The 25,626-nt window shown below is 44.2% G+C and overlaps 1 protein-coding gene across 1 annotated transcript; it reads right to left on the reverse strand.

Moving 5' to 3' along the window:
* Positions 1–628: 628 nt before the first annotated feature.
* FAM83F (family with sequence similarity 83 member F) lies at positions 629–25,249 on the reverse strand. Its single transcript, XM_064453954.1, has 5 exons — positions 24,761–25,249; positions 20,788–20,955; positions 10,978–11,099; positions 9,677–10,392; positions 629–4,762 (listed from the first exon to the last, which is right to left on the reverse strand). The coding sequence occupies exons 1-5, from the start codon at positions 25,214–25,216 to the stop codon at positions 4,698–4,700; spliced, it is 1,527 nt and encodes a 508-aa protein (XP_064310024.1). The 5' UTR covers positions 25,217–25,249; the 3' UTR covers positions 629–4,697.
* Between the last annotated feature and the right edge of the window lie 377 nt (positions 25,250–25,626).

Raw genomic sequence — 25,626 nt, forward strand, 5'->3', positions numbered from 1 at the left:
CTTACTTGGAGAATCTCCCTAAAACAAGTGCAGAAAGAGAAAAGGCACAAAGTGATACTATAAAGAAAGAGGCTCAGGGACCACAAAGCCCTGACATACCCTGTGAAACGAGCTTGGATTAGACAGGCTCCTCTTAAACAGCACAAATGCAATAGCTACGTGGACTTTAATCACTGAAAGAAAGACAAAGATTTTATTTACTGCAAAAATCTTTTTCATGTATGTACCTTAATGCCCAATAGTAAAATAGAGGCTGGATTTATTCTGAAACATGGTCAGGAATTTTAAAACAGGCTTTTGTACACACAAACAAAGGGAGCATGGGAAACAAGAGCTTGGGAGTTACTTAAATGTCAAGGATTACATTGTACCAGGTAGAACTGAAATGGAGCAGAGGGACTCAGTTTCATAAATGAAATGTCATTGCTGATGGGTATAAATTATATCAGAAAGATGGAAAGGGAAACAGAGGTGGCCCTTTGTCAGATGCATTTATAGCTGCAGCAAGATACAGTTTAGTCGCAAAGGGAGCAGTAGTAAAAAATAAAGAAAATAAAGAAAAACTGAAGTGGACGTCTGCTACAGCCTATTCCAGCAATGAGAAAGCAGGAATGAGTTAGTCTCTTTCAAGGTACTCAAAGCCACAAGACACGGTACCTGTGGGGAATTTAGCTGCCCACACATCTTTTAACAGGCACCGCCACATGTTGGCCAAAGATGTCCCATGTATTACATGGAAACCTGCTCTAATCCAGACAGTACAGGTTCTTGACAAATAAGCAGAAAAATCCCCCAAAACCAGGAACTGTAGCTGAGAAATTAAAAGTGACACCAATGAACAAACTATCTGAATGTAACACAGTAAAGAGTTTATTTGTTTGACTTAGAAAAGGTCTCTGGCATAATTCACTGGACACTTACATTAAACATACAAATGCATACCAAAAGAAACCCAGGAGGCACACGTTCAGCCAAGAGACTCATTCAGAACCACTCACCATTTCATGCCAGAAAGAAAGAGCTGCGAGCCCCAGCTTCAACACTTTCTGTCCAAAACCAGGACTGCAAGCATAGGCCCCGTGGTATGCCACACTGATCAGCAAACCTGGGCTGACAAGCCAAAGAGTAAACAAGATCCGGAGAACAGGCATCCTCTTGGGATTGTCCAGGGTCAGGACACAGATACCAAAGAGAGCTAATCTTGTTCTTCAAAATAGCAACAGAACAACAAATGTCTCCCATCTTTCCTGCCCCCTTGGGAGATTAGTGACTAGGTAGCAAGAGGTGGCTTCTTGGACAAGGACCAAATGATAGCTTATTTGAAGACTGCTGTACCTTCAGCCTCCGCTAGCAGACTTCCAACAGAATTCATAACCACTGCATCTTGCCCCTCTGCCCCCCAGTACCATCACCCACATTTTATCTAAAGAGTGATACAGATTCATTTTACAGGTCACAGCTTCAGGTTTCTAGAGCTCATCAAGAACCACAGTTAGCAAAACTAGTCAAAATAAATGCGGTCACCTCACCTGGACTCAGATCTGTTGCCATGGGAGCAGCCAAATAGTCCAAGTTCAGCTGATCTTATCTTCAGGGTAGAACAAGTTCCACCAGAGTCTGAAACATCCAGTCTGGATAAGCAAGGCTGCATGCATCCCCAGAGAGTCATGCTGAGTTTAAGGAGCAGATTCATATCATGCAAGAAAGCAAGTTTGCTCTCTCAAATTAAGTAATTAAACAGTGCGTGATAAGCCTAAGGAATTCTACTAGCCCCTAGAGTCAAGGCATGAGACTCACTTCTGTGACAGGGGAAGGGATTTAAAAACAAGTGAACACTACCTTTCAGGAACTGGTGTGGCAACAAAACAGAAGAGAAACAGATGAGAGACTCTCTGTGGGAAGGAGATCCTGTTAGTTGACAAAGGTTAAAGAAAAGTACTCTCACATCCATCACAGGGAAGAGAAAGTAAAGCATTTTAATAAGTAAGCACTGAAGGAAAGGAAGGGCAAGTGAAATCAGCCTCACGGACTATTTGTGAAGTCACTCCACCCAAGATGAAGCAATAAAGACATAAAAACAAAGAGATAGTGGACTTCCTGGAAAACCTGACCATACATATCAACATTGTACTAATTAATTAATTAACCTATTGCACAATTTAAAAAATAAATAAATATTTAAAAAGTCTGGGAGAACAAGGAAGCACCAGATGACAGTGTTCTTATCTGAACGAAAAGTGGAACAATGTTGGCCTGACAAACTTATCTCTGATCTCTGCTAACAAAGTGAAATAAATACAAGGAGAGAAAAAAATATCTCCCAAACATCTGGAGAATAACGGAAGTATGGCAAAATCAATCTATTTTAGACAATCCTACAAACATACAGCGAGTAGCTTTTGGCACACAAGCTGTACACCTGAAGCCAACAGGATAACTCATGTATTAAATTACTTCTAAGTCCAAGCAATGGTGTCATTTCCAACACCTCTTTTCTCCCATTACCAGGAACAATTTTATTAAACACTGCTGATAATAGGAGCTGACAGACTCAGCTGTAAAACTACAGCTTGTTCCCAGAAGGCTATGTAGAATAGCTATATAAAGTAGCAAACATATAACCCACTGAATGAGGATGAGTATGTTTAACACAGGGCACAATACCTTTGGTATTTTAGGGTCCCAAGAGATTCTACAGGGTAAACTCAGAACAGACCCGCTTGCCATTCAAGTTAAATGCACTTCCAGGAAAGGCAGTTAATCAATCAATCAATCAATCAATCAATCAATTGCATTTTGTCATCAACTACAAGCAGCTGTTTCAGTGTAACAACCACTACTGCAACCCAGCACCTAGAAGAGTCTTTGGAACAGCTTGTTCTGTGTTGAGAGTGTAGCAGTTGCCTTTGCTATTAGTTCCTTGTGCAGTGAAAAACCCAAATGGTTTCTCTAAATAAAAAGAAAGAAAACTAAACCCATGTTTTTCTGATGTCTGTATAGTTTTTTTGGCAAGTAGGTATGTTAGTTTTCAGGTCTCTACTTACAATTAGGATTTATTTTTCTTAGGTATCACAAGACGGCTTATTTGTGACAGCAGAGTGTGTAGTTTAGATGGCAAGAAAGCAGAGTGAAACACCAATCCATGCACTGAAGGAACAAAAACAAGCCACTTCTCCACTCTGTTAGTGGGTAGAACTGGAAAAGTGCCAGTGAACAAGAGGACAGAGGTGTCAAACAGGTCCCATATAATGAATAGCTACGTATATCATGAACCTGCAACTTGGAAAAAGTGATGACTGAGGACATATATGATATAGGTCTGTAAAATCACAAGTGGCAAGGAGACAAGAAATAGGGGCGGTCATCACTACATCTGACAGGGAAGAATAGGAATCACTTGATGAAATCATCAAAAAAAACCCCATTAGAACAGCCTGACAACAGTTCTTTTTCATACCACACAATGAACTCAGAGTTCATTGCTGCAGAACACTGTGGAGGCCAAAAGTAGAAAAGGATTTTTAAAAAGGGACTAAGTGCATTCATTAAGGCCAGGTCCAGATGGAACTGCCAGTTCAGAAAGTCCATAGACTGCTGGAACAGTGTCAGAGAAAGACCTCTGTATACAAGCTTTATATTTTATGCTTCTTTGATCACCTGTTATTGGCTATCCTCAGAGACAGGATAGCAGATTAGATGGCCTTTGGTCTGATTGCATGCAGTGCTTCTTATGGATCAAAGCTCTTGATTTTGGCATGATTCAGAGTTTGGAAAGGTTAACTTAAAAAAAAAAAAGGAACATTTGAAAAGCTTGTATGCCTCCTCTGCTTCCTCTTTCAAGCCTCAAAGATGTGCTCCTTAATCATTCAGTTTCCATGAATGGCAAAGTATTGCTGAATGAGCCACAAACAGGATTTTGTAACAGCCACTGAAGGCTGCATTATTCCTCCCAGATCCTGCCCAGTCCCCCTTAGAAGACATTTCTCTTGACCCAGTCTCGACTGCAGGTTAAACAACCCCCTATTTTCCATTTTTTTCTCTTTACTATGTTCTTGCTAAATCACTTTGTTCGACTGCTATATTTATGACATGAAACAGTTAAGATACTAATCTGTTAGCCTCTGCTAGCTAAGCCCTTCTCCCCAACCACTCATTTCTGTGTGGATAAGTGACGACAGGAATCTACAGGAAGACTCCTTGTGGACAAAGGATTGCTACGCTGTTTGTAAACATCCTTATTTCACCCAGAATTTGCCACTTCGATTGGATTTAGCCTTCCAGCCAGACCAATACATTTCTGCAATGCAGTAGAGTAAACAATGCAACACAGTGATTCCGAGTCTGTAGCTAGACAGACTGAAGTAGCAGCACAAGTAAGTCAGAAAATCTCCTGCATATATCTGGACACAGAGCGAGCTCTGAGACCAGTCATCACAGTTGGTTTTATATATAAAATATGTGTGCACACAGACATATGGAATAATACATTCATCACTAACCCCCATTTAAGGGACCGACCATCCAAAGTCTACGCTTCACCCAGTAAATGTGCTTTAACTGGGGGTGCCAGGTGCATCCTGGACCGCGCAGTGGGTTGACAGACCACTGTGTGAGGACATGGCTGTAGGTTCAAAATCAATCAAAAGGTTACTGTTCCAGCTTGTTCAGTCTTCAGTTCTCCAGACAATCCTTCCCAATCAAGATAACACACAGGTAGGTTGTTTGGTTTTGTCGCTGGTAGTGGAGTTTGGACCCAGGTTACCTGGAATGAAAAGAAGTTAAAAGTAATGTTAATGTTAAGTAAATAAGACCTGGATAAAGTTTGGACTCATGCTTCAATCCTCTCTCATTGTTTACTATACACCTTGTGCTAGACCTACGTTACTCTGCACTTTCTCGTGATTTTGTTTCCTACTAATGTGAAATGAAAGGGCATTAAAATCAGAGCAAATTCAGAGTATACTGTGGAAAAAACCACTGGAGAAGTATTTCCAGGCTTTGGCCTGTACCCAGGCCAGCTTTGGTGTATTCTCAGGTCCCAGCTGGCACTGAAAAACAGTCTGGACATGACTTGGGTGGGAGGTTTTCCAAAGAGTGAGGGATGGGGGGGGGAAAAAAAAGGTCAGGTCATCTCATCTATTTGATCTCCACACATATTCTCAGGAGACGTTTTTTTCACATCCAGTTTTAAACATCTCAAGTGCCAGTAATTCCATCGTTTCCTTTGCAAGAGAAATCCTGAGGCCTCAGGCTCTCTCACTTAAGTATCATAGTACACTGCCCCAATTTTTTACCATCTTGTTTTTTTTCCATTGATCACTCTATGGATTCCTTCTGCTCCCAGTATTTGTACTTCTCAATGCTTGTACTGCTGTCTGATCTCCTTCATAACAGCCAGATGTTGGTCTGGATGTCCCAGCATATTTTTTTCAAGCACTGTACTAAAGTGTGTTTGCATAGGCTTTTGCAAGTAAGGAAGCTCTGCTGTGCTGAGCTCAGCAAGGCTTACGTGACATCTAGCCCAGGGTGGTATGTACTGGGAGGGGCTGCCACGTGGCTTGCAGTCACACTGAAGAAGGGCAGACCCCACTCATGTATTTCTACAGAAGGTAGGTATGTGTGCATCTCCCAAGCACTCAGAGCGAGTGGCCAGTACAGAGTGAGATTGGGGAGGGAAAACTGCCACAGGTCATGGTGACATGCTATGGAGAAGTCTCAGCTTTGCTGAGATGAGGGAGCTTTTAACCCAAGCACTACCTCTGAACTGGGCTTCAAATGAATCATTTGTCATGTCACTCCCGTGCTTGTGAGTATTTGATCAACATTTTCCTCACCTAGAGGAGGAGGGGAAGAAAAGACCTCTCTCCTCTCCCCCTTCTCTTCTCCACCTTATCCCGTATTGCAACTGCTTGATATCCACAGGGGAGGCTGCACTGCAACCATCCTTCACTTTTGTGGCTGCTCTCTATGCTACTGCCTCCACCCCATGGAATTTCATTCTACCTCCTGTATCCCCCAATCCATTCTGTATGTTACTAGTAAGTTTATCATCACTCCTATCTCCTCACCATCCCTGTTCCCCTCCCTGTCTGTATTACATTCAAGACCCTCATGTTTACTTTCAAAAGTGTCTGTGCTCCTGTGCTTAATCTCAGGTCCCATCTCCTTTATTTTTCTCACTTTCTACTCTTGCCTTCTGACCTTTTTCTGCAGATCTCGCTACAGTTAGAGCAAACACCCTCCTTGTATGTACCCAACAACGCTTCCTTCTTTCTCTTTAGAACAGAGGTTGAAAATTCCATTTACCACCTGTCCATGATCCCACTTTGGTTGAAGAACACTGGTGATAACTAGGCAGCTATTTCAGCAGTATTGCAGTGCCCCGTGTAAATCCCTTTTTGTTGCAAGAAGTACCCAAAAGTAAAACATGAAATCCTGCTTTTAAGTATATACATTCTGCAACCAACGCTTATGAGGAGCGAAGGCCAATGTACAGAGAAACTCAAGATGGCAGACCCTCCTGAATGAGCCCACTTTGCTTCTTGCAGGGGAGAAAACAAAACAAAAAGCCAGCGCCTTCCAAAGGCACACAGCTTTCAAACCCTTGCAGTATTTCCCAGAAACTGGACACAGACGTCAGTGTCTTTGCTGATCACAGTCTGCCCAGCAGCAGCTTAAAATTAACAAGATTCTGGTCAGGTTCAGAGCTGCTACTGTTGTGTTCCTAAGCAGGCAACAGGGAAATTCAAGAGTTGTGTCAATTTGATGATGTGGTTTTAAGAAAGCCTTGTAAGACAAAGCACAACCTCCATGCAGTGTGCTAGGACAACACCTCAGGATGTTAATTTGGACAGTTAGTTTAGGACATTACTATCTGTAGCTCTTTTATTTTCCAGACTCCCAGTTCTGACTTGCAGGTGTCATTTGCTAGCATGTAAATACCCAGTCAGATTTTCAGACTCTGTCGCAGAATGCTCTTTCATCACTTTCCTTCTCAGTTGGGATTCTCTTCATCACCATTTGCTCTTACAAGGCCGAACCTGACCTTTAGCCTGCTTGAATAATGTCTTTCAATTACTCTGCGAGCTACTTGGGGTGTGGATCTGGTCTCTCTATGCATTTGCAAGGTGGGATGTGTCTCTGTGGTATTACAGAATTAATAGTGACTTTGGAGGATGTGTGCACAGGCAGGCCCACAGGGCTTAAGTGTGCTGTTTAGTCTTTACAAAAGGTAAGGGCAGCTATTTCAAACTGTGGATCTCTGAATAATTGCATCCTAACCTGACTGCATACCAAGCACCTTCTCCCTCCTTCATTTCCACTTCTTACCTCCCTTCTGTTACCCAGAGTATCACAGCATCAGTTTTTACGAGACCTCCTCAAAGATAACTTAAACTTTTAACACTGAGTCAGTCCTACAGTTACCCAAGAACAAAGTGCCTCCTATTTTTATCTTGAAGCTGGAACTCTATTCTTTGCCTATGTTCAAGAATTTTTTATTAAATCCTAATGAAATGTGTCCTACTGATCAAGTAGCTGAAGGATCCTCTGTGGTAACTAATTTTTTTCCCTCTTTCTCATGAGCCTCCATCTTTCTAATGTGCCCGCTTTCATCTCTCTTCACATGCCACTTTGGGACCCCTAGACCAGAGAAGCTTTCTCTGAAGAATAGTGATTCAATTTAAAAGCAACATACAAGCAGTGATCTTACTCCAGCCTTCTACACTGCTGAATGACCTAAGTCTGCTTACACCATACCTCAAAAGCTGCAGAGTCTCCCCTTGCTACCATGAACAGGCATTCTCAATTTGCATAAAACAAAAAAAAAATCTTGCATGGACTCCTTGGAAAGACTTACCAGGTCAGGAAGAGCACAGCGCGAAGGGTGGTGTGCTGGACCTCTGCGCCCTCCCTGCACCTGTTCTCAATTTTCCTTCCCTTTTATTGAAAGAGGTGGCAGCCCTCAGGAAGCAGCAGTGGCAATAAATAAAAGCTGAACATAATAGCATGATAGTGTCTTTATGGAAATGGTCCAGACCAAGCATCAGACTGTCTGGCACAGATCCACTGTCTTAAAAGGAATAGGGACACCCCAGCTGCCCTGACTGTGCAATGCCCCGGAAGGGCGCAGAACCCCACTGTTCAGCCAAAGACATCAGTCTCTTCCGTGCCTTAATCTGGGCCTAACTGCATCGTGACGCTGGGGGAATGGCAGGCCGTCTGCTTTAAAACAGCGAACAGTGAGAAACGCAGGGAATCTCTGATATTTCAAAGTGTTGACAGATCAGAGATTACACAATTCCCTATTTCTGTCACTAGAGGGTAGTGCAAGCCCTCAGGTCCATTCCTCCGAGCGGAAATGTCCATACATCTCCCCATAGGTCTTCACGGATTTTGATTTTTCCTGGCTCTGAGGAATGGTGCCCAGCAGCACATACTGTCTGCACTGAAGACATAAAGTGATCTGGAGAGAGGACCTCTTTAGACCAGGGTTTACTTCTGCCTCCCCAAATGCCAAACAACAACATAAAATGGGTCCACTACAGACTTAAATAAACTATATGTGCCTTCTTAAAGTGCCTCTCTCGTGTTCATTTGGCATTTTTGAGTCTGTCCTTCATTCAGCCAGAAATATTTCTAAGAACCTAATTAATTGCTATCGTTGACCTTCCCAATAGCTTGCTTTTCTTTTTGGTCTCGGGAGAATGCCTTTCCATTTCACATTATGGCAGTCTCAAGGGAATTCAGTCTCTATGCCTGCATTTTGCATTCATCAGAGCACAGAATGGTCTCTGGCCAGACAAGTTGAGGAGGAATTTTCTCCCTGGGGCTAGTTTATTTTCCTACTGGTGCAGGATATATTGACACCCACCACAGCTCACTGAGAGAGGAAGACAACCAGGCTGAATAGTCCATAGATTTACTTCAATCTGATAAAACATCTAAAACATTGGGAAGTTAGCTATGAACTCATAAATTGGGAGAAATCTCTATCATTTGTGTCTTCAACTGGATGGAGCCTTGGAAGGACTTAGTGAAAATATCAATCATTCATTAGTGAAGGAGGAAACATTGAGATCTAGCACTTCTCCATAGCTTCTATTTTCATGACCTTCTTCCTCATGTCATAAGGTGATAAAGGAGCATAAAAAGACTTCCACCCTCTCCTTCACTCCTTGCCCCCTCACCTCCACATAAACACGTTTTCCTCTCTTCTCCACCAGTAACTTGTCACAGTAAACACACCCAACTAAACCCAAATGAGGAAAGGAGGGGTTACAGTGGCAACCTGTCTGTATCCCTGCTAGCTAGTACAAAAGTGAATGTACTGCTGCTGTTTATTAGGGCAGTGCACTTCAAGAACTGCACATGCGACTTGTTTTACACAGGGAGACATTCACCTTTCTCTGTCTTTGTCCCACACCCGCTTGCTGAGAAGTATGAGAAAACATTTACATGAGAAGTACCAACTTTAGAATGACTGCCATTAAATTGCCTTCAACTTAAATTGCCTGTGTCATTTGATACAACTTCTACTCTTCTTTGATCCCACTTATTTTAATACACAGGAAATAACAGAATTGCACAGGTGCCTATATTGTACATGTTTGCACCAATCAACCAAAGTCAGAACAAGGGAAACAGAAGCAGAACATGGTGGAAGAAGAGGTTTTACCTGAGATGCCTCCAGTGCTCCGAACGCTGGCATGGCCAATGCTGAGTCGCTCATATTCCAGTTTCATGTTCCCAAGGTCTTCTCCTGAATGTCCTTCACTAGCAAAAGAATTGGCCTCAATGCTTGAGCCTGGAGACCGTTTGGCCTTGCGACCGAAAAGGCCACTGGCAAACCGTTTTCCTTGCTTTGAGTTGGCCTGTGCATCTTCTTTCTTCACATCTCGAATAGACTCTCTGGATTTGGATTTATTTTTCAGGTCCATGTGGAGCCATGTGGAGAACAGTTTCTGAGGGCTCCGATTCAGCTTGTTGAAGTTCTCCAGAGGTGGATCAATTTCTGGGAACTCTTGCTCCAAGGTGATTAAGTCATTTAGAAACCTGTTTAACCGTTTCTTTGACTCACTTGCTTCCTCCTTTTCCATGTTCCCCTGATTATCCTGCCTGTGTCGTGAAGCCCAGAGCATCATATCACCACGGGTTGCCCCTGCCACTAAACCATACTTGGGGTTAATGAACTTCCGAGCCACGGTGGAGGAATGAAGGCCTGGCTTCCCAATTCCGAGAAGGAATGGGTTAGCAATACCCAGTTCCTTGTAGAAATTAACTTCCTCTGAGATGGCATAGAGCTCACGAAACTCAATGTCAAACATCTCCACGTGCTGTCCTGTCAAGACTAGCAGGATGTTTCTGTCAATGTGTGATGAACTCCATGTGAAGCTAAGAGTAGGAAACAGAATGGATATTAGATTTTTGGGTGCATACTTGACCCAGCCCACCTAACAATATCTAAGACACTATATGGGAATATGTAGCATTGTGCCACTTGCTCATATGTCCTTGACAGGATGGGTCAGGATAGATACATGAAGCTTTTTATTATTCTTCTACAGTGGGTATGCAGACCAGATCTGGAAGAAAAGGCCTGAAAACTGAAGGACAGTTTACCCTTTCAAAAAAGCAACACTGCAACAACAGGAGGAGTCTCCAGAGTAAAAACTTCACTGAAGAGAGTTGAGCACAGTGTCTGGTGGGGAGTCTTTGCAGACCGCCACCTGATGCAGTGTGGAACCATCTCTAGCCCATTGAAATGGTCCACTAGTATGGGCATATTCCATTCTCTCAGGAACAGCTTGTGTTCTATGCCACCTTCTCTGTCATCCCACCGCAATTTCTACAGATGCTGCAAAGATTACAGAGGCTGGGATAAGAAAAGGAATGAAATGGATAGAAGATTCTCAAGCAAAGCCACAAGCCGTTCTTTACACAAAGCATGTAGCTCTGCCTTAAGCAAGAGCAACCCACCTGTATGATCCAGTGGCCACCTTTTCACCATCCACCATCAGGAATCGGGATGCCAATGTGCCTCTGATCTTCCCTGCTGGCATGTAGAACCCAACTCCTGTCACAGAACGTATGCGGATATTCTAACAGGGAGGTGAAAAGACAAAATATCACAGTAAATAGGGCAGAGAATTAGATAATTGCCAGCTCCACGTCTTAACACGTCACTCACATTATCTCACTACTTCTGGGACTCAGCTCATTTTATACCAGTCACCAGAAATCAGAAGGGCTGCAGAACGGAAAGCATAGTGCCGTAAGAACTGTTGTCATCCCCTGTCTATGCAAGTCACTCCCCTCCATCAGTTTATAACCCTGTCCAATAGGTCAGTGTCTTTGTAACCCTGCCTGCTGTCTTCAGCTATTCATCTTGGCCCACTGGTGAGACAACACTTTCAAAATCAAGTAATCCTCCATCTCCAGTCCTGTGCTGTAGCTGAAAAGGCCCAGCCCAGTTCAGGGGAATGAATCAGAGGAAGCTCTGAGTCAGGTCTGCACTCTCTGAATCCTGATCCCTATTCCACGGCACTCATGAGCTCTTGTGCAGACTATGTTAGCAGAACCACAAAACCAAACAACTTTGCAACACCTGTGCAGTGCAAAGGACACAGTTACTTGGAGGGTGACATATGAGGCAGATCTATATTAAGTTCTTTTTGTGTTTGTGTTCTGATCCCAGCAACACACGACTTGACAAAACTGGGTAAATTAGAAGACCGGACAATTTAATTACTACAGAAGAGAGGAGGAGACAGTTCTGTTGCTCAAAACACAGATATTTTCTATCTGTTATAACAAAAGGAACCCTGACCTTTATAATTTTGCTAAGAACCCCAAACAGTTACAGTGTCTACCAAGACTGCTCATTGTTCAAGAGAGAGTGAAAACCCACAGAACTTTCTATGCACAGAAGGCGTAGGGTAAGTGTCTCTACTTTCAGCAAAGAAGAATTTCCCAAGAAAAGGAAGGAAAAACCTTTCATGAAATGAATGGAAGTAGTTAGAAAAAGATAACTCTCTCCAAAACTCATGTCTTGCATCCTTTGACCAAGTAATAAAACAAAGGACTATGAGGGACAGAGAAAACACAGATTGAAGGTTACATGGTTTTCTACAGCAGATGTGTGCCTACACATACTGTAAAAATGTATTTGCACATTGGACTGAGTGCTATTCTGCTCATGGGTCTTGGCTGCATAAGGCTGAATTGCCAAATAGGTATGTGTACTGTCTAACAGGAAGAAAAACCCCAACAAAACCCGAAAGCATTGACTGTCAGTATAAGTTTAGAGCAAATTATCTTGTCAGTCTGACACACAAATTTAGACCATTTTCTTCATTCCACCATCTGTTTCTGTAAGAACTCTTTAACAATGGAAAGCTAAAAGGTATTGTGATCTGGAGTAATAAATCCAGGGTTGGGAGTCAGATAGTCCCAAGTGTAATCACAGTTCTGACACCATTCCCTGTGATGTTCTGGGAAAGTCAATTCACCTTTGCCTTATTCTTCCCCCATCTGCAGAGCAAGAAAATCATGAGGATTTGGCTAATGCTAGCACAGCCTCAGACCCACAAAGAGCTAAGTCCTATTATTATAAACCTCACTGACAGCTTAAATATTGATAGGCTATAAAAATCTGCATGCAGGAACGAGTGATTATAAGAATGCAGATTTCTTTCAAAAAACAGTTTTCTGAATATAACTCTTACCTTTTGAGTCTGCTCCTATTTTCCCCACTAAAATACAGTAGTGGCCGTACAAATTCTAACTAACAGTAACTGATGATACTACTATTTTGCATTCATCTATTGCTTGATCTGTCTGGAGTCCTGTGTGGGCACTAGCTAATTAATGCTCCCAACATGGCAGAAAGTTGCCTCGGAGAGAAAAAGATAAAGTGACTTGCCCAAGGCCTAGCAGTGAGTCATATGTGTGGGATGCTGAATGCAGGTTGGGTAGAGAACAGGAGAAAGGGTGCTCTTTCCAGTATTTGGAATAACATTTGTAGTTGGCTGGATGATCACCTGAAATAGTTTTTTTCCTTGCTGAGTAAAGCTGGATGTGGGATTTACCAAATCATGGAATATTGACTGCAGGTGTCAAGAAGGACCTCAAGGACCTCTGTTATTCAAATCAGTCAACAGCTCTGACTTGTCATGTACCTTTGTGAATCAAGAAGTATCAGTCTGTGTGAGCAGAAAGTTTCTTATCATGTAGTAAGTGTGGATTTTACTGTGTTTGTATGTTATATCACCATCTTTTGGTGGAAAGAAAGCACATCTGAAGTTTTGCAGTAACTGAGCTACACGTAACACTTAGAAAGGCACAGAGGGCATAGAACCAAACAGCTGAACGCATAAACCTCCTTGAATAAAGTAGGCACAGGAGTGCATAAATACATCTTGAAATGCAGAAAACAAGTACAAAGTCATATAAACATCGAGTCACTTAACAGGTTATTTGTATAATGTTTTCTGCCTTGAAGGATCTTGGAGCATTTGTAGACTGATATATTAAGCTGTACAGAGGAGGAACAAGCCTGGGCTCACATACTCAAGACTACACAACAGCAAAAGAGGCAAGACAAATATAAATGAGGTGAGATTGCAGCCATTTTTGGGGCGCACCAATGTTACAGTTGTAACAAATGATTTGGGTAGAAGACCAGTTAGTTCACCAGATATAAGCGATCCCTCCAGATCTGTTTTCTTGCAGAAGCCTGCTTAAGGTTTGTCATATCCTGGCTTGTGGAAGCTGCCGTCTGCATTAAATTTCCACATTTCCTTTATACAGGCTTGCACCACTCCTCATCAGAAGCAGTGACTAATGTCTCCCTAGCAGCAACTTAATACAGCTTGGTAACACTCAAGCCTGACAGAGCATCCTAATACAAACAGTGAAGGAATCAGTCTTTCTTGCATTATTGTGACTTACTTTTAAACCTCACCCTGAATCCACAGAAAGTTAAATTAGACCCAGTTTAGAAAGTCAGTAATAGATTGTGTTGTTACTGACACTTAGTTGTTCCTTGACAGACCTGGGCAGCAGTGCCCACAAGGTGGGGTCGAGTAGGGTGAGATACACAGGGCAGACCCTAAAGGCATTGCAAGTACTTCCACCAGGGAAGCCTGTGAGTACCTTCCTCCTTAGACCAACCACTGGTATATATATTGCAAAGCAAGCAGGTATCTTTATTTCAAGTTGAGATGGATGGCATGAATGACCTCTATAAACAGATGTAAAACAGATAAATGAGAGGCAACAGATAAAAGCAGTAGTTGATAGATGACAATATTTTTCAAAATTTAGATATCCCCCTTTCTGCTCTCCCTGGAAAAATCATACCCCTTCAGTCATGGCATCTGCTGGGGTAGCTCTTGTCCTCTGTTCTCTTATCATACTGCTTCACATGAGCACAGGGCCAAGTGGGAGGCCCCAGATACCCATTATTTCCCACTCTAAAATCTTAGATGGAGGATTCACAGAAGGGGGAAAGAGGAAGAGAGACATGGGATTCATGCGGACAGGATGACAGTAACAGCAGACAAGGAACCCTTCTTATTCATGGTCTGCAGGCTTCTCATTTCTGGTAATCAGACCTCTAGGTCAGAGAGATGGGTGGTAGGTGCTCATCCTACACAGGGACACAAAAGGAGCCACAATCTGGAAGCAGCCACTAAATGATGCTGGAAAATACTGTGGACTTATCCTATGTGTTCACCCTGAATGGTTCTGGAAAAGGTATGCTTGTTGACAACATAGTACAACTTGCAGGTATTCAAGTAGAAGGATGGAATGCATCTAGCTGGACTTGGCCTGTCAAGGTTATAACTGGGTATTATTTATTTTGGTCTTTGCAAAAAGAGAGCTTTGTATGCTGCCATTTTTGAAAGTTCACAAGCAACCTAGAAGAATTCTCTAACATAATTAAAAAAACCAACAGCATTGCATCACATCACATTCAGCTTCTCACTCACTTGAGTTAGGATTGGATGAGGAAAGCTTGAGGTAAAGGCGTGAAATCCTGAAATGAAATTCCAAAAATTTCTTAGGCAGAAACTTTTAAGAATTCCTGGAGTGAGGAGAAGAACTCCTTGCATGTTGGGAAAAGAAATGTGAAAATTATAATGAAGGTGAACTGCCTGCAGATAACTCATTCCCTGGGCTTGCTTGGAGCTCTAGGTGAACTCCCTGTCTTTGAGCAGGAATGTCGGTTCCTGGGGTTTTCATTAGCAGAAGCATGGGGATGAAGAGAACTCATCTAAAAACTGGTGAGAACACTCACCCTCAGGTCAACAGAAAGAGGACTTTTTGTGGGGCTATGAATTTTATATCTATGAGAACTTAGCTTCATTGTGATCTCAGGAGAACACTCTTGTGTCAAACATAACAAGTCTGGCAAACCATGTCCTGTAGGCTCAGGAAGCCATATGACTCACACACACAAGACAAGCTATTGCTAACATCCCAGGATGAATGTACCAATGGTTGAATTTAAATGCATTTCTAGTGATCTCTGGCCTTCAGACAAAAATTGAGTTTTTATCATTTCATGCTTGGAGTCATTAAAGAACTTTTTGTCTTTGCAGAGTGAGGTACTGTCTTCCTACAGCGGTTTTCCTCCTGTGAGACTGTCAGCAGTTCATGATACCTTGCCATCTCAAAATGATACATAGCCAGGAATTTTGTGAAAATGCCCAGCACTGTACATAGACAAAAGGTAAAATCCAGTGTTAACATTAAATCTCCCTGTATTAGGACAATTGAAGTATTCACTCTGTGTTGGATGAAGAGGGCAATGGAAACAAAAGGGCAGGAATCGCAGAGCAGTCTGAGATTCCAGTGAGGACAGAAGACAGAATAAGCATCCTGACCCTGCAGCAATGACAGCCCATGGTAGTGTATCATGTCTCTCTCTTTCCTTGGGATCAGAACTTGCCTTAAACCTTAAGTTACATCCCATATTGTTGCAACTTTCTGAAAAAAAGCTGTCCTGTAAATCTTGCACAAGCATTCCAAAGGAAAGGTGGGAAGAAGGAGAGGAAGGAAGAGTTTGCAATTCCTTTGCTGACAAACTGTGGCCCACTGATTAAAATCTTTTAGAAGAAAGAAAAATAGTTACACCAAAAGGCAATGTAAGGAGGGAATGTTTTCCCTGTTGCTGAAAATCTGTAGAGGAAACTCAGACATAAAATCGGATGCTAGGAGAAAGATTTGTTATAAATAAGAAATGAGTGAATGCTAGAGTTAACTGCACTAGAGTTTTTCGTTCTTCCTTAGCAATTCGAACACCCTCTGTGATCAAGCAAAGTGGGACAAAATGATTCTGCCTGAACAAGACCAGAGGCCCAGCTTGCTTCCTTGCTTTAAATCTGGGTCTCCAACACTAGAAGTTCAAAACAACCCCAGACACATTACATCAATGAGGTGGGGTGGGGGGAGACCTTCAGGGGAAGCCTTAAACTTGCTCGAGACAACTTGGAGACAGCTTGGGTGTCTAAAGCCTGCTGTTTGGGGAATCACTGTATGATTTCTGCCATAGTGACCCAAGCAGCAGCATGGATACATCCAAGGCAGCCTTGGGCAGGATACTAAGAGGCAAATGACCTGTTTCCCCTTACAGAAACACTTTTCTCAGTCTTTCCATAGCACCAGAGACAGGAATAAACTGATTAAACTTAACAAGGTTAACTAAAGCCTGTTTAGCCACACTGGAAAAAGGAATACAATAAACTTAAGGGGAATTTAAGATACAGTACAAGATAGCTGGGAAAAGAGGGGGAAAAGTTGAAGGACAGCACCTTGTGGGCTGGAGCTCTGCAGAGCAGTGAACAACTAGGTCAAAGAAGGAAGTTAAAAAGTTCTCCTCAGTGTACCTCCTTCAGCTCAGCTTGTATTTGGAGTTTTTTTAGCTGAAGGAGTCTAATGAAAAACATAGCAAGGGCTGCTGTGAGAGAAGGGAGGCACAGAAGGGATACAGAAGACTTTTCCTCTGCCTTGAATGGCATCAATTCAAACTCTGCCTCTTTGGAAAAAGTGATATTGTAATGCAACTAGGCTGCTGCACAACCTAGCCACTGCTGTAGAATGCCACTGTGATGACTGGTTTTGGAGTGTAAAGTCTGTGTAGATACCTATGGAAAAAGAGGTAAGAGGAAGAGCAGAAGGGGACCACTTACTGTTTAAAGATGGAGAAGGAAGACGAAAAGGAACTCACCTCTCCAATACCATTGCAACTTCTAAAATGCCAGGGCATCTTTTTATTCACTCTGTCCAGGAGTTAAAACATGCAATACTGAAGTCATCATTCCTGCATATGATGACATGGTGAGAAATGTACTGGAAAACAGGTGGTGGCACAAACGGAACCACTGCTGTGATTTCAGAGTTTTATACCAAAGAGAGCGAGCCTAGGCCACAGAATACCCCTGAAGCTTGAAACAGGTCTCTTATAATGATGTCTGTGTCTTGCTTTCAAAGACACCAAAGGAAAGAACTTCCATCTCTGCTTTGGAGAAAGATGAGAAAGCTGCTTGGCTGGATGTCTTTTTTGATGAAGTAGTCCAGAAACTCAGAGCAGAGTGGTAGAGTTCACAGGAGCATTCTTCAAGTATATGCAAGTAATTTTCATCCAGATTTAAGATGGCTCTCCTAAAATTGTTAATATGAGCCTCTATATCCTCCAGAGCTTTTTGAGTTTTGGTCATCATTTTTAAAAAAACTATTAATTGAGTGTTTATGGAAGACCTGCCCTTCCTCCAGGCAAAAAGGCACCTTTTTTTTTTTTCTCCACTGCTCAGCAGAACCGTTGGATCACAAGAGGTGCGAGTTTTGCACCCTGTAGGTTGTTGCCAACCTAGCAGCTTTTTCAGTATTTGCAACTACTCTGTAGTAGTAGACAGTGTAGTAGACAGTGACTAAAAAACATGAAAAAAGTAAAGAATACAATACTAACTGTAAACACACGAAGGATTTAAGTCTGTATATAATGGAATTGTTTGTGAACAGAGAAGGGCTTCTGGGTGATGTGATGGTTGGAGGCCATCTTAGACTTGGACATAGCGCTCACAAAAGGATAGGGTTTACGATTCTGGGAGAAGTAACGGGGCGGGGTGTGGTGGTTAGCAGAACTACTGCCCTGGAATTCTGGAGGGCAGGCTTTGACCTGTTTAGGAGACTGGTTGACAGAGTCCTTTGGGAGGCAGTTCTGAAGGGCAAAGTCCCGAGGGCTGGACATCCTTTGAGAAGGAAATCTTAAAGGCACAGGAGAAGGCTGATCCCATGTGCTGAAAGACAAGCCATTAGGGAAGAAGATGAGCCTGGCGGAACAGAGAGCTTTGGCTGGAACTCAGGAAAAAAAGGAGAGTTTGTGACCTTTGGAAGAAGGGTCAGGCAACTCAGGAGGATTACAAGGATGTTGTGAAGTTATGCAGGGAGAAAATGAGAAGGGCCAAAGCCCAACTAGAGCTTAATCTGGCTACTGCCATAAAAGACAATAAAATTTTTTTCTATAAATACATTAGCAAAAAAAGGAGGGCTAAGGAGAATCCCCATTCTTTATTGGATGCAGAGGGAAACATAGTGGCAAAGGATGAGGAAAAGGCTGAGGTACTTAATGTTGTCTTTGCCTCAGTCTTTAATAGTAAGACCAGTTGTTCTCCAGGTACCCAGTCCCCTGAGCTGGAAGGCAGGGACTGGAAACAGAATGAAGCCCCCATAATCAAAGGGGAAATGGTTAGCGACCTGCTACACTACCTAGACACACACAGGTCTATAAGACCAGATGGGATCCACCTGAGAGTGCTGAAAGAACTGGTGGAAGTGCTCACCAAGCCACTTTCTATTATTTATCAGCAGCCCTGGCTAATCAGGAGGTCCCAGGTGACCGAAGTTAGCAAATGTGACACCCATCTTCAAGAAGGGCCAGAAGGAGGCTCTGGGGAGCTACAGGCCTATCAGTCTGACCTTGGTGCCAGGGCAGGTTATGGAGCAGATCATTTGAGTGCCATCATGCGGTGTGTACAGGACAATCAGGTGATCAGGCCCAGTCAACACGGGTTCATAAAAGGCAGGTCCTGCTTGACTAACCTGATCTCCTTCTATGACCAGGTGACCCACTTAGTGAATGAGGGAAAGGCTGTGGATGTTATCTAGCTAGACTTTAGTAAAGCCTTTGACACTGTTTCCCCCAGCATTCTCCCGGACAAGCTGGCTGCTCATGGCTTGGATGGGTGTACTCTTTGCTGGGTGAAAAACTGGCTGGATGGCCAGGCCCAAAGAGTTGTGGTGAACAGACCTAAATCCAGCCGGTGGCCGATCACAAGTGGTATTCCCCAGGACTCAGTATTGGGGCCAGTACTTTTTAATATCTTTATCAGTGATCTGGATGAGGGGACTGAGTACACCCTCAGTAAGTTTGCAGATGACACCAAGTTAGGAGGGAGTGTTGATCTCCTTGAGTGTAGGAAGGCTCTACAGAGGGATCTGGACAGGCTGGATTGATGGGCCGAGGTCAACTATATGAGATTTAACAAGGCCAAGGGCCAGGTCCTGCAGTTTGGTCTCAACAGCCCCATGCAATGCTACAGGCTTGGGGAAGAGTGGCTGGAAAGCTGCCCAGCGGAAAAGGACCTGGGTGTGTTCGTTGAGAGCCAGCTGAATATGAGCTGGCAGTGTACCCAGTTGGCCAAAAAGGCCAATAGCATCCTGGCGTGTATCAGAAAGTGTGGCCAGCAGGACTAGGGTGGTGATCATCTGCCTGCACTTGCCACTGATTAGGCTGCACCTCGAATACTGTGTTCAGTTTTGGGCCCCTCACTACAAGAAAGACATCGAGTTGCTGGAGCATATCCAAAGAAGGAGCGGCTGAGGGAACTGGGGTTGTTCAGTTTGGAGAAGAGGAGGCTGAAGGAGACCTTATGGCTCTCTACAGCTACCTGAAAGGAGGTCTCTTCTCCCAATTAACAAGAAATAGGACAAGAGGAAATGGCCTGAAGTTGTGCCAGGGAAGTTTTAGATTGGATATTAGGAAAAATGTCTTCACCAAATGGGTTATCAAGCATTGGAACAGGCTGCCCAAGGAAGTGGTTGAGTCCCCATCCCTGGAGATATTTAAAAGTCATGTAGATGTGGTGCTTAGGGAAATGGTTTAGTGGTGGACTTGGCAGTGCTAGATTAACAGCTGGACTCAACGATCTTGAAGGTTTTTTCCAACCTAAATGATTCTATGATTTTATGAATGAGATCCTGTTGAAGCTGCTACTGCCAAGCTAGGCTGTCTACTCTGCTATACTGCATGCACTATAAGAAGGCATACATTGATGTTCTCAGGCAAAGGAGGACTAAAAACTCATTCACCCCCAGATGATCACTGCTGGATAGGAAATTGTTGATTTCACAGGGTATATGTGCCCTATAACTGGGATTCAGAGCTACTCTAAACTCTAGTTTGAATCCTTGCATAGGAGACCTACAGGAATTTCCTCAGACATTTTAATTCCCAAACAGGAATTTTTAGGTCACAAGAGCCAAAAAACTACATACTTTCACCTGTCTCAGGTAAAAGGCAAAAACCTCCAGATCTTTCCTTTCTCTTTGCTTCTGTATTAGTAAGCCACTCTCTTATTCCTCTATGTTCCATCAACCCATCTAAGTGCTCTAATGTGACTTGTAAGAGATGCATTTGCCTGTCCAAGTGAGTTCAAAGATTCATTACAACTGAAAAAGGCCACTGACCTGCAGGAGAAAATGGTTCAATATTGAATATCTTACCCGGATCTGCAAGTCGCTGAGGTCAAGGCATCTGCACATTTCCAGGAAGAGCTTCACACCCTCCTCATCTAGAATTATGTAGACTGGGATCCAGCGCTTGTATGCTGCATCAACAATATCACGGAAGATGTCCCGGTCTGTAAATACATCCATGACCACTGCAATAATCTGGAAACAAAAAGACAGTGGACAGATAACTGAATAAAATATTAGGAACTGAAAGGGATGCCCATCACACTGGTGCAAAATAAAGGAGAGCACTCATACCAGAATATGGAGGAAGAGGATACAGGGGAGACAAAAATACAGGTATGTACATGCCCAGGCACTACCAATAATCATGTAATTTTCTGGCTTGGCTCCTGTTGCACTTTGGAAGGAACTTAATAAATGTTTTTGAGAGTTCTCCTTCTTCTAGGGGAAGATGGCTTATTTCAGCAGCCTGAGGAATGCCAAAACGAAATACCTAGTTTCTCCTCTGTATTGTGAAACTTTGGTTGCCTCTGTAAGGATCCACTTAAACAAAGAAGAACACTGAAAATAGTGAAAAAAAAAGAAAAGAAGAGTGAAAAACACAGCTCTAACACTTACTCAGAAGGTGAGTAATGGAAGAATGAATGTGCAGAGGAATCAGGGTCTGAATCCTCAGCCATGGTGTGTAGTGCAGACAAGAATAATTTTATTTTCCTTTTCTCTGTTCCTTGTGAGAAGTATGCTCTCAGGGCTGGCTTTGCGAGGAATGTCTTCTGGACTTCAAACATAAACTTCTCATATTTGTCAGGAAGGGACTGGGGGAGTGTGTGTTCAAGATCTGGAGGCAAAATGATTGTTCCCTCTCTTCACATGTACATTTTTTCTGGTATAAAACTAATCCCTCTTTCCAGGCATAGATTTTACATAAAAGCAAAAGGCTGCACTGACGTGACAGACAAGCCTAAATATTCATAGGATGAGTAACAACAAACCCAAGAAGTTTATTGGCAACTTTAATGCTGCTCTTATGTGTTTTGTCTTTCTCTCCCTTTCTGCATCCTTTACACCATTAAAAATATCAATTCACTTTTCTGCCTCAAGGAGTTATTCTCCCCAACATGTGAAATGCTATGAATATAGGAAACTACTGTTTTCTTAGTCCCTCTGGGAAACATCAACTTGCCAGGTCAGAGCTCTCAAGCTGATAGTATGTTGGGAATAGGGTTGCCTAAATTTTAATTTTCCAGCCACTGGGGTCACAGTGACAAGCCAAACTGTGCTGGGGGCGGCACATACAGGTGTTAATGGAGCTGAAGACTGGATCGAACAGTAGGATTTTCTTCACTTTAAGTTTGGAAGAGGCTCAAGTTGCAGGAGCCCCCTATGGAAAGGGGAGTAATTCTCACCAGGGACCTCTTTCCTTTGAAAAATGCCCTTGAACAAGTTGCTTTTGAGAAAGTGATACCACAGTAAATGTCCCATGCTGTGTTTGCTGAGTCTCTGCTTGTACAACCAACAACAACCAACACATCTTCTCCGTCAGGCTCCTTCTGTCAACAGTGCTTACACAAGCTTTTCTTTGTTAGAAAAAGAAAAAGAGCTGACATTGTGTTTATACTTATCATTAACATGTAGGTTCCTGATACAGGTGAGCTATGGTGGAGCTACATTATAAACTAATAGGAAGTCCCTCGATAACTTCTGCGATGCAGAAGTGGATTTCAGGTTCTGCTTTGGTTCTCACTTCCCAGGACAAAGCAGCAAGATGCAGGGAATGTTACTAGAACCTCTGAAAATTAAAATACGGTGAACCTGTGCCACTTTATTCCCGAACAACTTTATATACAGGCAGCTTATAATTAAAGGCATGAAGAGTTCATGCATTAATTCAGACCTGTTATACTCCCTCTCCCCTCCATACACTGTGGTATGGATGTAGTTATTTAGGAGCAAGGATACCAGATAATATTAATGTGAAATAAGAACATCCACATAGGGAACAGATTAAGAAAGAAAGCAGAAGTGTGAATTTGTTTTCTTTCCATCCCCTCCATTTGCGATGAGTCCAATGACAGCAGAGATTACACCATGTCCTGGACAGACCATTAATTGTTAGTACTGGCCTCGCAATATGAAGGGATGATTCCCTCCAGGCTCTGGGGCCCTGGGTCGGTTCAGGTTTCTTTGCAAGACTGTGGAGTAAACGCATGAAAAATGCACTCCTGTATGAAAAGCGGATGAGCTGCCTTGCAGATGGCACCTCCAAACCAGCAAAATGTGAGGGGGGCAGCCTCACTGTTGGGATGCTAGTCTTCCCAAACCCCTGCCACAGCTGGTGATCTGTCCAGATTATCTAGAAGCGTTCCCAAATACAGCAAGTCAGAGCATGAGTGCTGACCCCTGCAAGAGGTTCTCCCCATTTCTCTACCTATCCTGTGGATAACAACTTATCTGTAGGGCCCATAGGTGTGCCTAGCTCTTCATAGGTATTTACAGTTTGGCAAGCAGTAACTTGCCAATCTCAGTGCTTAATTAACATATGTTTGTAAAACACTGATGATAAGCCACCCACAGACATGTGCCACGTATTACTAGTATCTGTTTAGACCCCCCGCCCCCAAAAACCCCCAAAATCCAAAACCTGCTCTCATCTGCTGAATGAAAAGCTGCTACCTGGAGACTTTTTTGCCAGGCCCAGCTCAGCTGAACACAACGGGCATAGTTATCTATGAAAAGGACCATTAAACACGTAAAAGGCTGTTAAACATGAAACCACCTTTGGGCTGGGAGGGGCACAGTTCGTCCAGTCAGTGAAAAAATAAAAATCTACAAAGGAATTAGTTACTTTTAGGTGCCAGGCACAGCTATCAAAAAGAGCAAAGTTTCCCAGTGCTTGCATAGGCTGTGGGGGCATTTGCAGCAGTCCAAAGAGGATGTGAAGTTGCAGTAAATTGGCGTGGAAGCATTTTACAGCTTCTGGCTCTTCTAAACAACTGATCACACCAGTCGCTGAACATGATTATGGGGTGTGCACGTATTTCTGCAAGCTGAGAGCTGAGGAAATCACCTGCTGGATTAATGCCACACTGGAAAGTTTTCTGTGTTTCCCAGAAGATTTGGTTTTAACAAATCTGCAAAGGTTACGCATATAGTGTGTGCTGCAGGGGTGTGTGTGTGGGGTGGATGGGGTGGGGGTGGGGTGGGAGTGAGTGGAGAAGGAAATAACTACTCTATTAGAAAGCAAGAAAACCCAGAAAACAGCAAAATTAAGAGCAGGAATGAAGTGCCTTATGCTGTATGTCAGCTCTGAAGGGGATCATCTCCTGAGTGGTCTTCCCTGGAAATTTCACCCAGACCTAGAAAAACCCTGATGTTGCTGCCTACCTATTCAAAGCAAGCTTTTGTAGCATCAGAGCTGTTTGTTTTCTTGCCAGAGGTGCCCTGTCACCACTAACAGTCCTTTCCAGCCAAAGATAAATAGGAGGAGCAGCCGCATATTGTCTGGACTCTGACTGCTTGCAGTCCAGGCTGGATGGTATTGAGACCACAAAAAATAAACCCCAAAACCACCACCCCGTAAACAAACTTGCTGCCCTGTGTTTAAGTAGGGATACCTGCACGTACAGGAGAGTGGCTGGCACAGCATCATGACCCATCTTCCCCTGAGCCACTGAACCACGAAAGGCAAAACACGGGTATAAAACCTCAGTTTGGGGGATGGTGCAGGGGTTTTAACCCATCCTGGGCATCAGCTTTGGCAAACCATAACGTGACCAGGTATGAACCACAGGGAAAGCCCAGCTGGTGGGCCAACACCCTCTTCCCACTTTGGAGGGGGCCAGCAAGGAAAGCCTGGCTGCAGCGGGCTCTCCCCTCCCTTCCACCCCACATACACGCCAAGCTGGGCCCTCTGCCCAGGTGCCCACAGCCCCTGTGCGAAGGCGGGCAGGGGCGGCCCATCAAGGGCGCCTGCTTCATGTGACGGCCAGGCCTGCCCTACCTTCTGTGCCTGCTGGATCATCTCCCGCACCACCTCCTTCAGGTGGGGCGCGCTCTCCTCCTTGCGGGGGTGCGTGAAGAGGGCCACCCGGCTGATGCCCCGGTAGAACGTCTTGTCGGTCCAACCCAGGTCCAGTGGCGGCACCTCCGTGTCCGAGCACTCGGGCCAGTACGCCAGCGAGAGGGCCTCGCCGCCAGGCCCCCGTACCACCTTGCCGCCCTCCCGGGGGTCGTTGTATCCCCGCCAACTGCCCCGCAGGGCCTCCAGCTCCTGGCTGGAGAGAAAATCACGGAGCTGCTCCTTCCTCAGCGCCTCCCTGTAAGCCGCCTCGCCCCGGGTCACCAGCACCTCCAGGGCCCGGCGCTGGTCCTCGCTGTAGTAGAAGCGGGCCTGGGCCTCCGTCACCTTCTCGTTGACGTGCGAGTCGTCCAGCAGGAGCACCTGGGATTCCGCCATGCTGCCGGCACCTGCAGTGCCGGCCGGGAGGGAGGCTGTGGAAGGAGGGAAAGGCAGAGCAGGGACTGCCTCACCTGGCCTGCCTGAGCCCGCCCTGACGGGTGGAGCAGCCATGCCACCGCCCTCTCACGCTCCCCTGGCTCCCTGGGGACACGGCTGTCCCCTCTGTTCTACTCCTCTCCCAGACCCGCACGTGTCCCTGGCCCCCGGGGGACAGGGGTGGCTGTCCCCCGGGCATGGCCAGGACCAGTGTCCCTGACCACAGCATTTGAGAGCCTGGGCCATGGGCAGATTTTGGGGTGCAAATGCAAAAGCCCATTTAAAAGGATTTTTTTCACCCCCCTTTTCCTACGTGGCAGCCACCTGAGGGGTGCTTGTGGGAATGGGGGGACACGAGTGGGGCCAAGGGT

Source organism: Phalacrocorax carbo, chromosome 1, assembly GCF_963921805.1.
Source record: "Phalacrocorax carbo chromosome 1, bPhaCar2.1, whole genome shotgun sequence".
NCBI lineage: Eukaryota > Metazoa > Chordata > Aves > Suliformes > Phalacrocoracidae > Phalacrocorax > Phalacrocorax carbo.

Excerpts from the sequence above, each read along its gene's own strand:
- FAM83F (XM_064453954.1), bottom strand. The coding sequence starts at position 25,216 with ATGGCGGAATCCCAGGTGCTCCTGCTGGACGACTCGCACGTCAACGAG. Across the intron at positions 20,956-24,760 it reads TGATCCAGCAGGCACAGAAG|ATTATTGCAGTGGTCATGGA; the intron begins GTAGGGCAGGCC and ends TTTTGTTTCCAG. Across the intron at positions 11,100-20,787 it reads TCAGCGACTTGCAGATCCGG|AATATCCGCATACGTTCTGT; the intron begins GTAAGATATTCA and ends CCTCCCTGTTAG.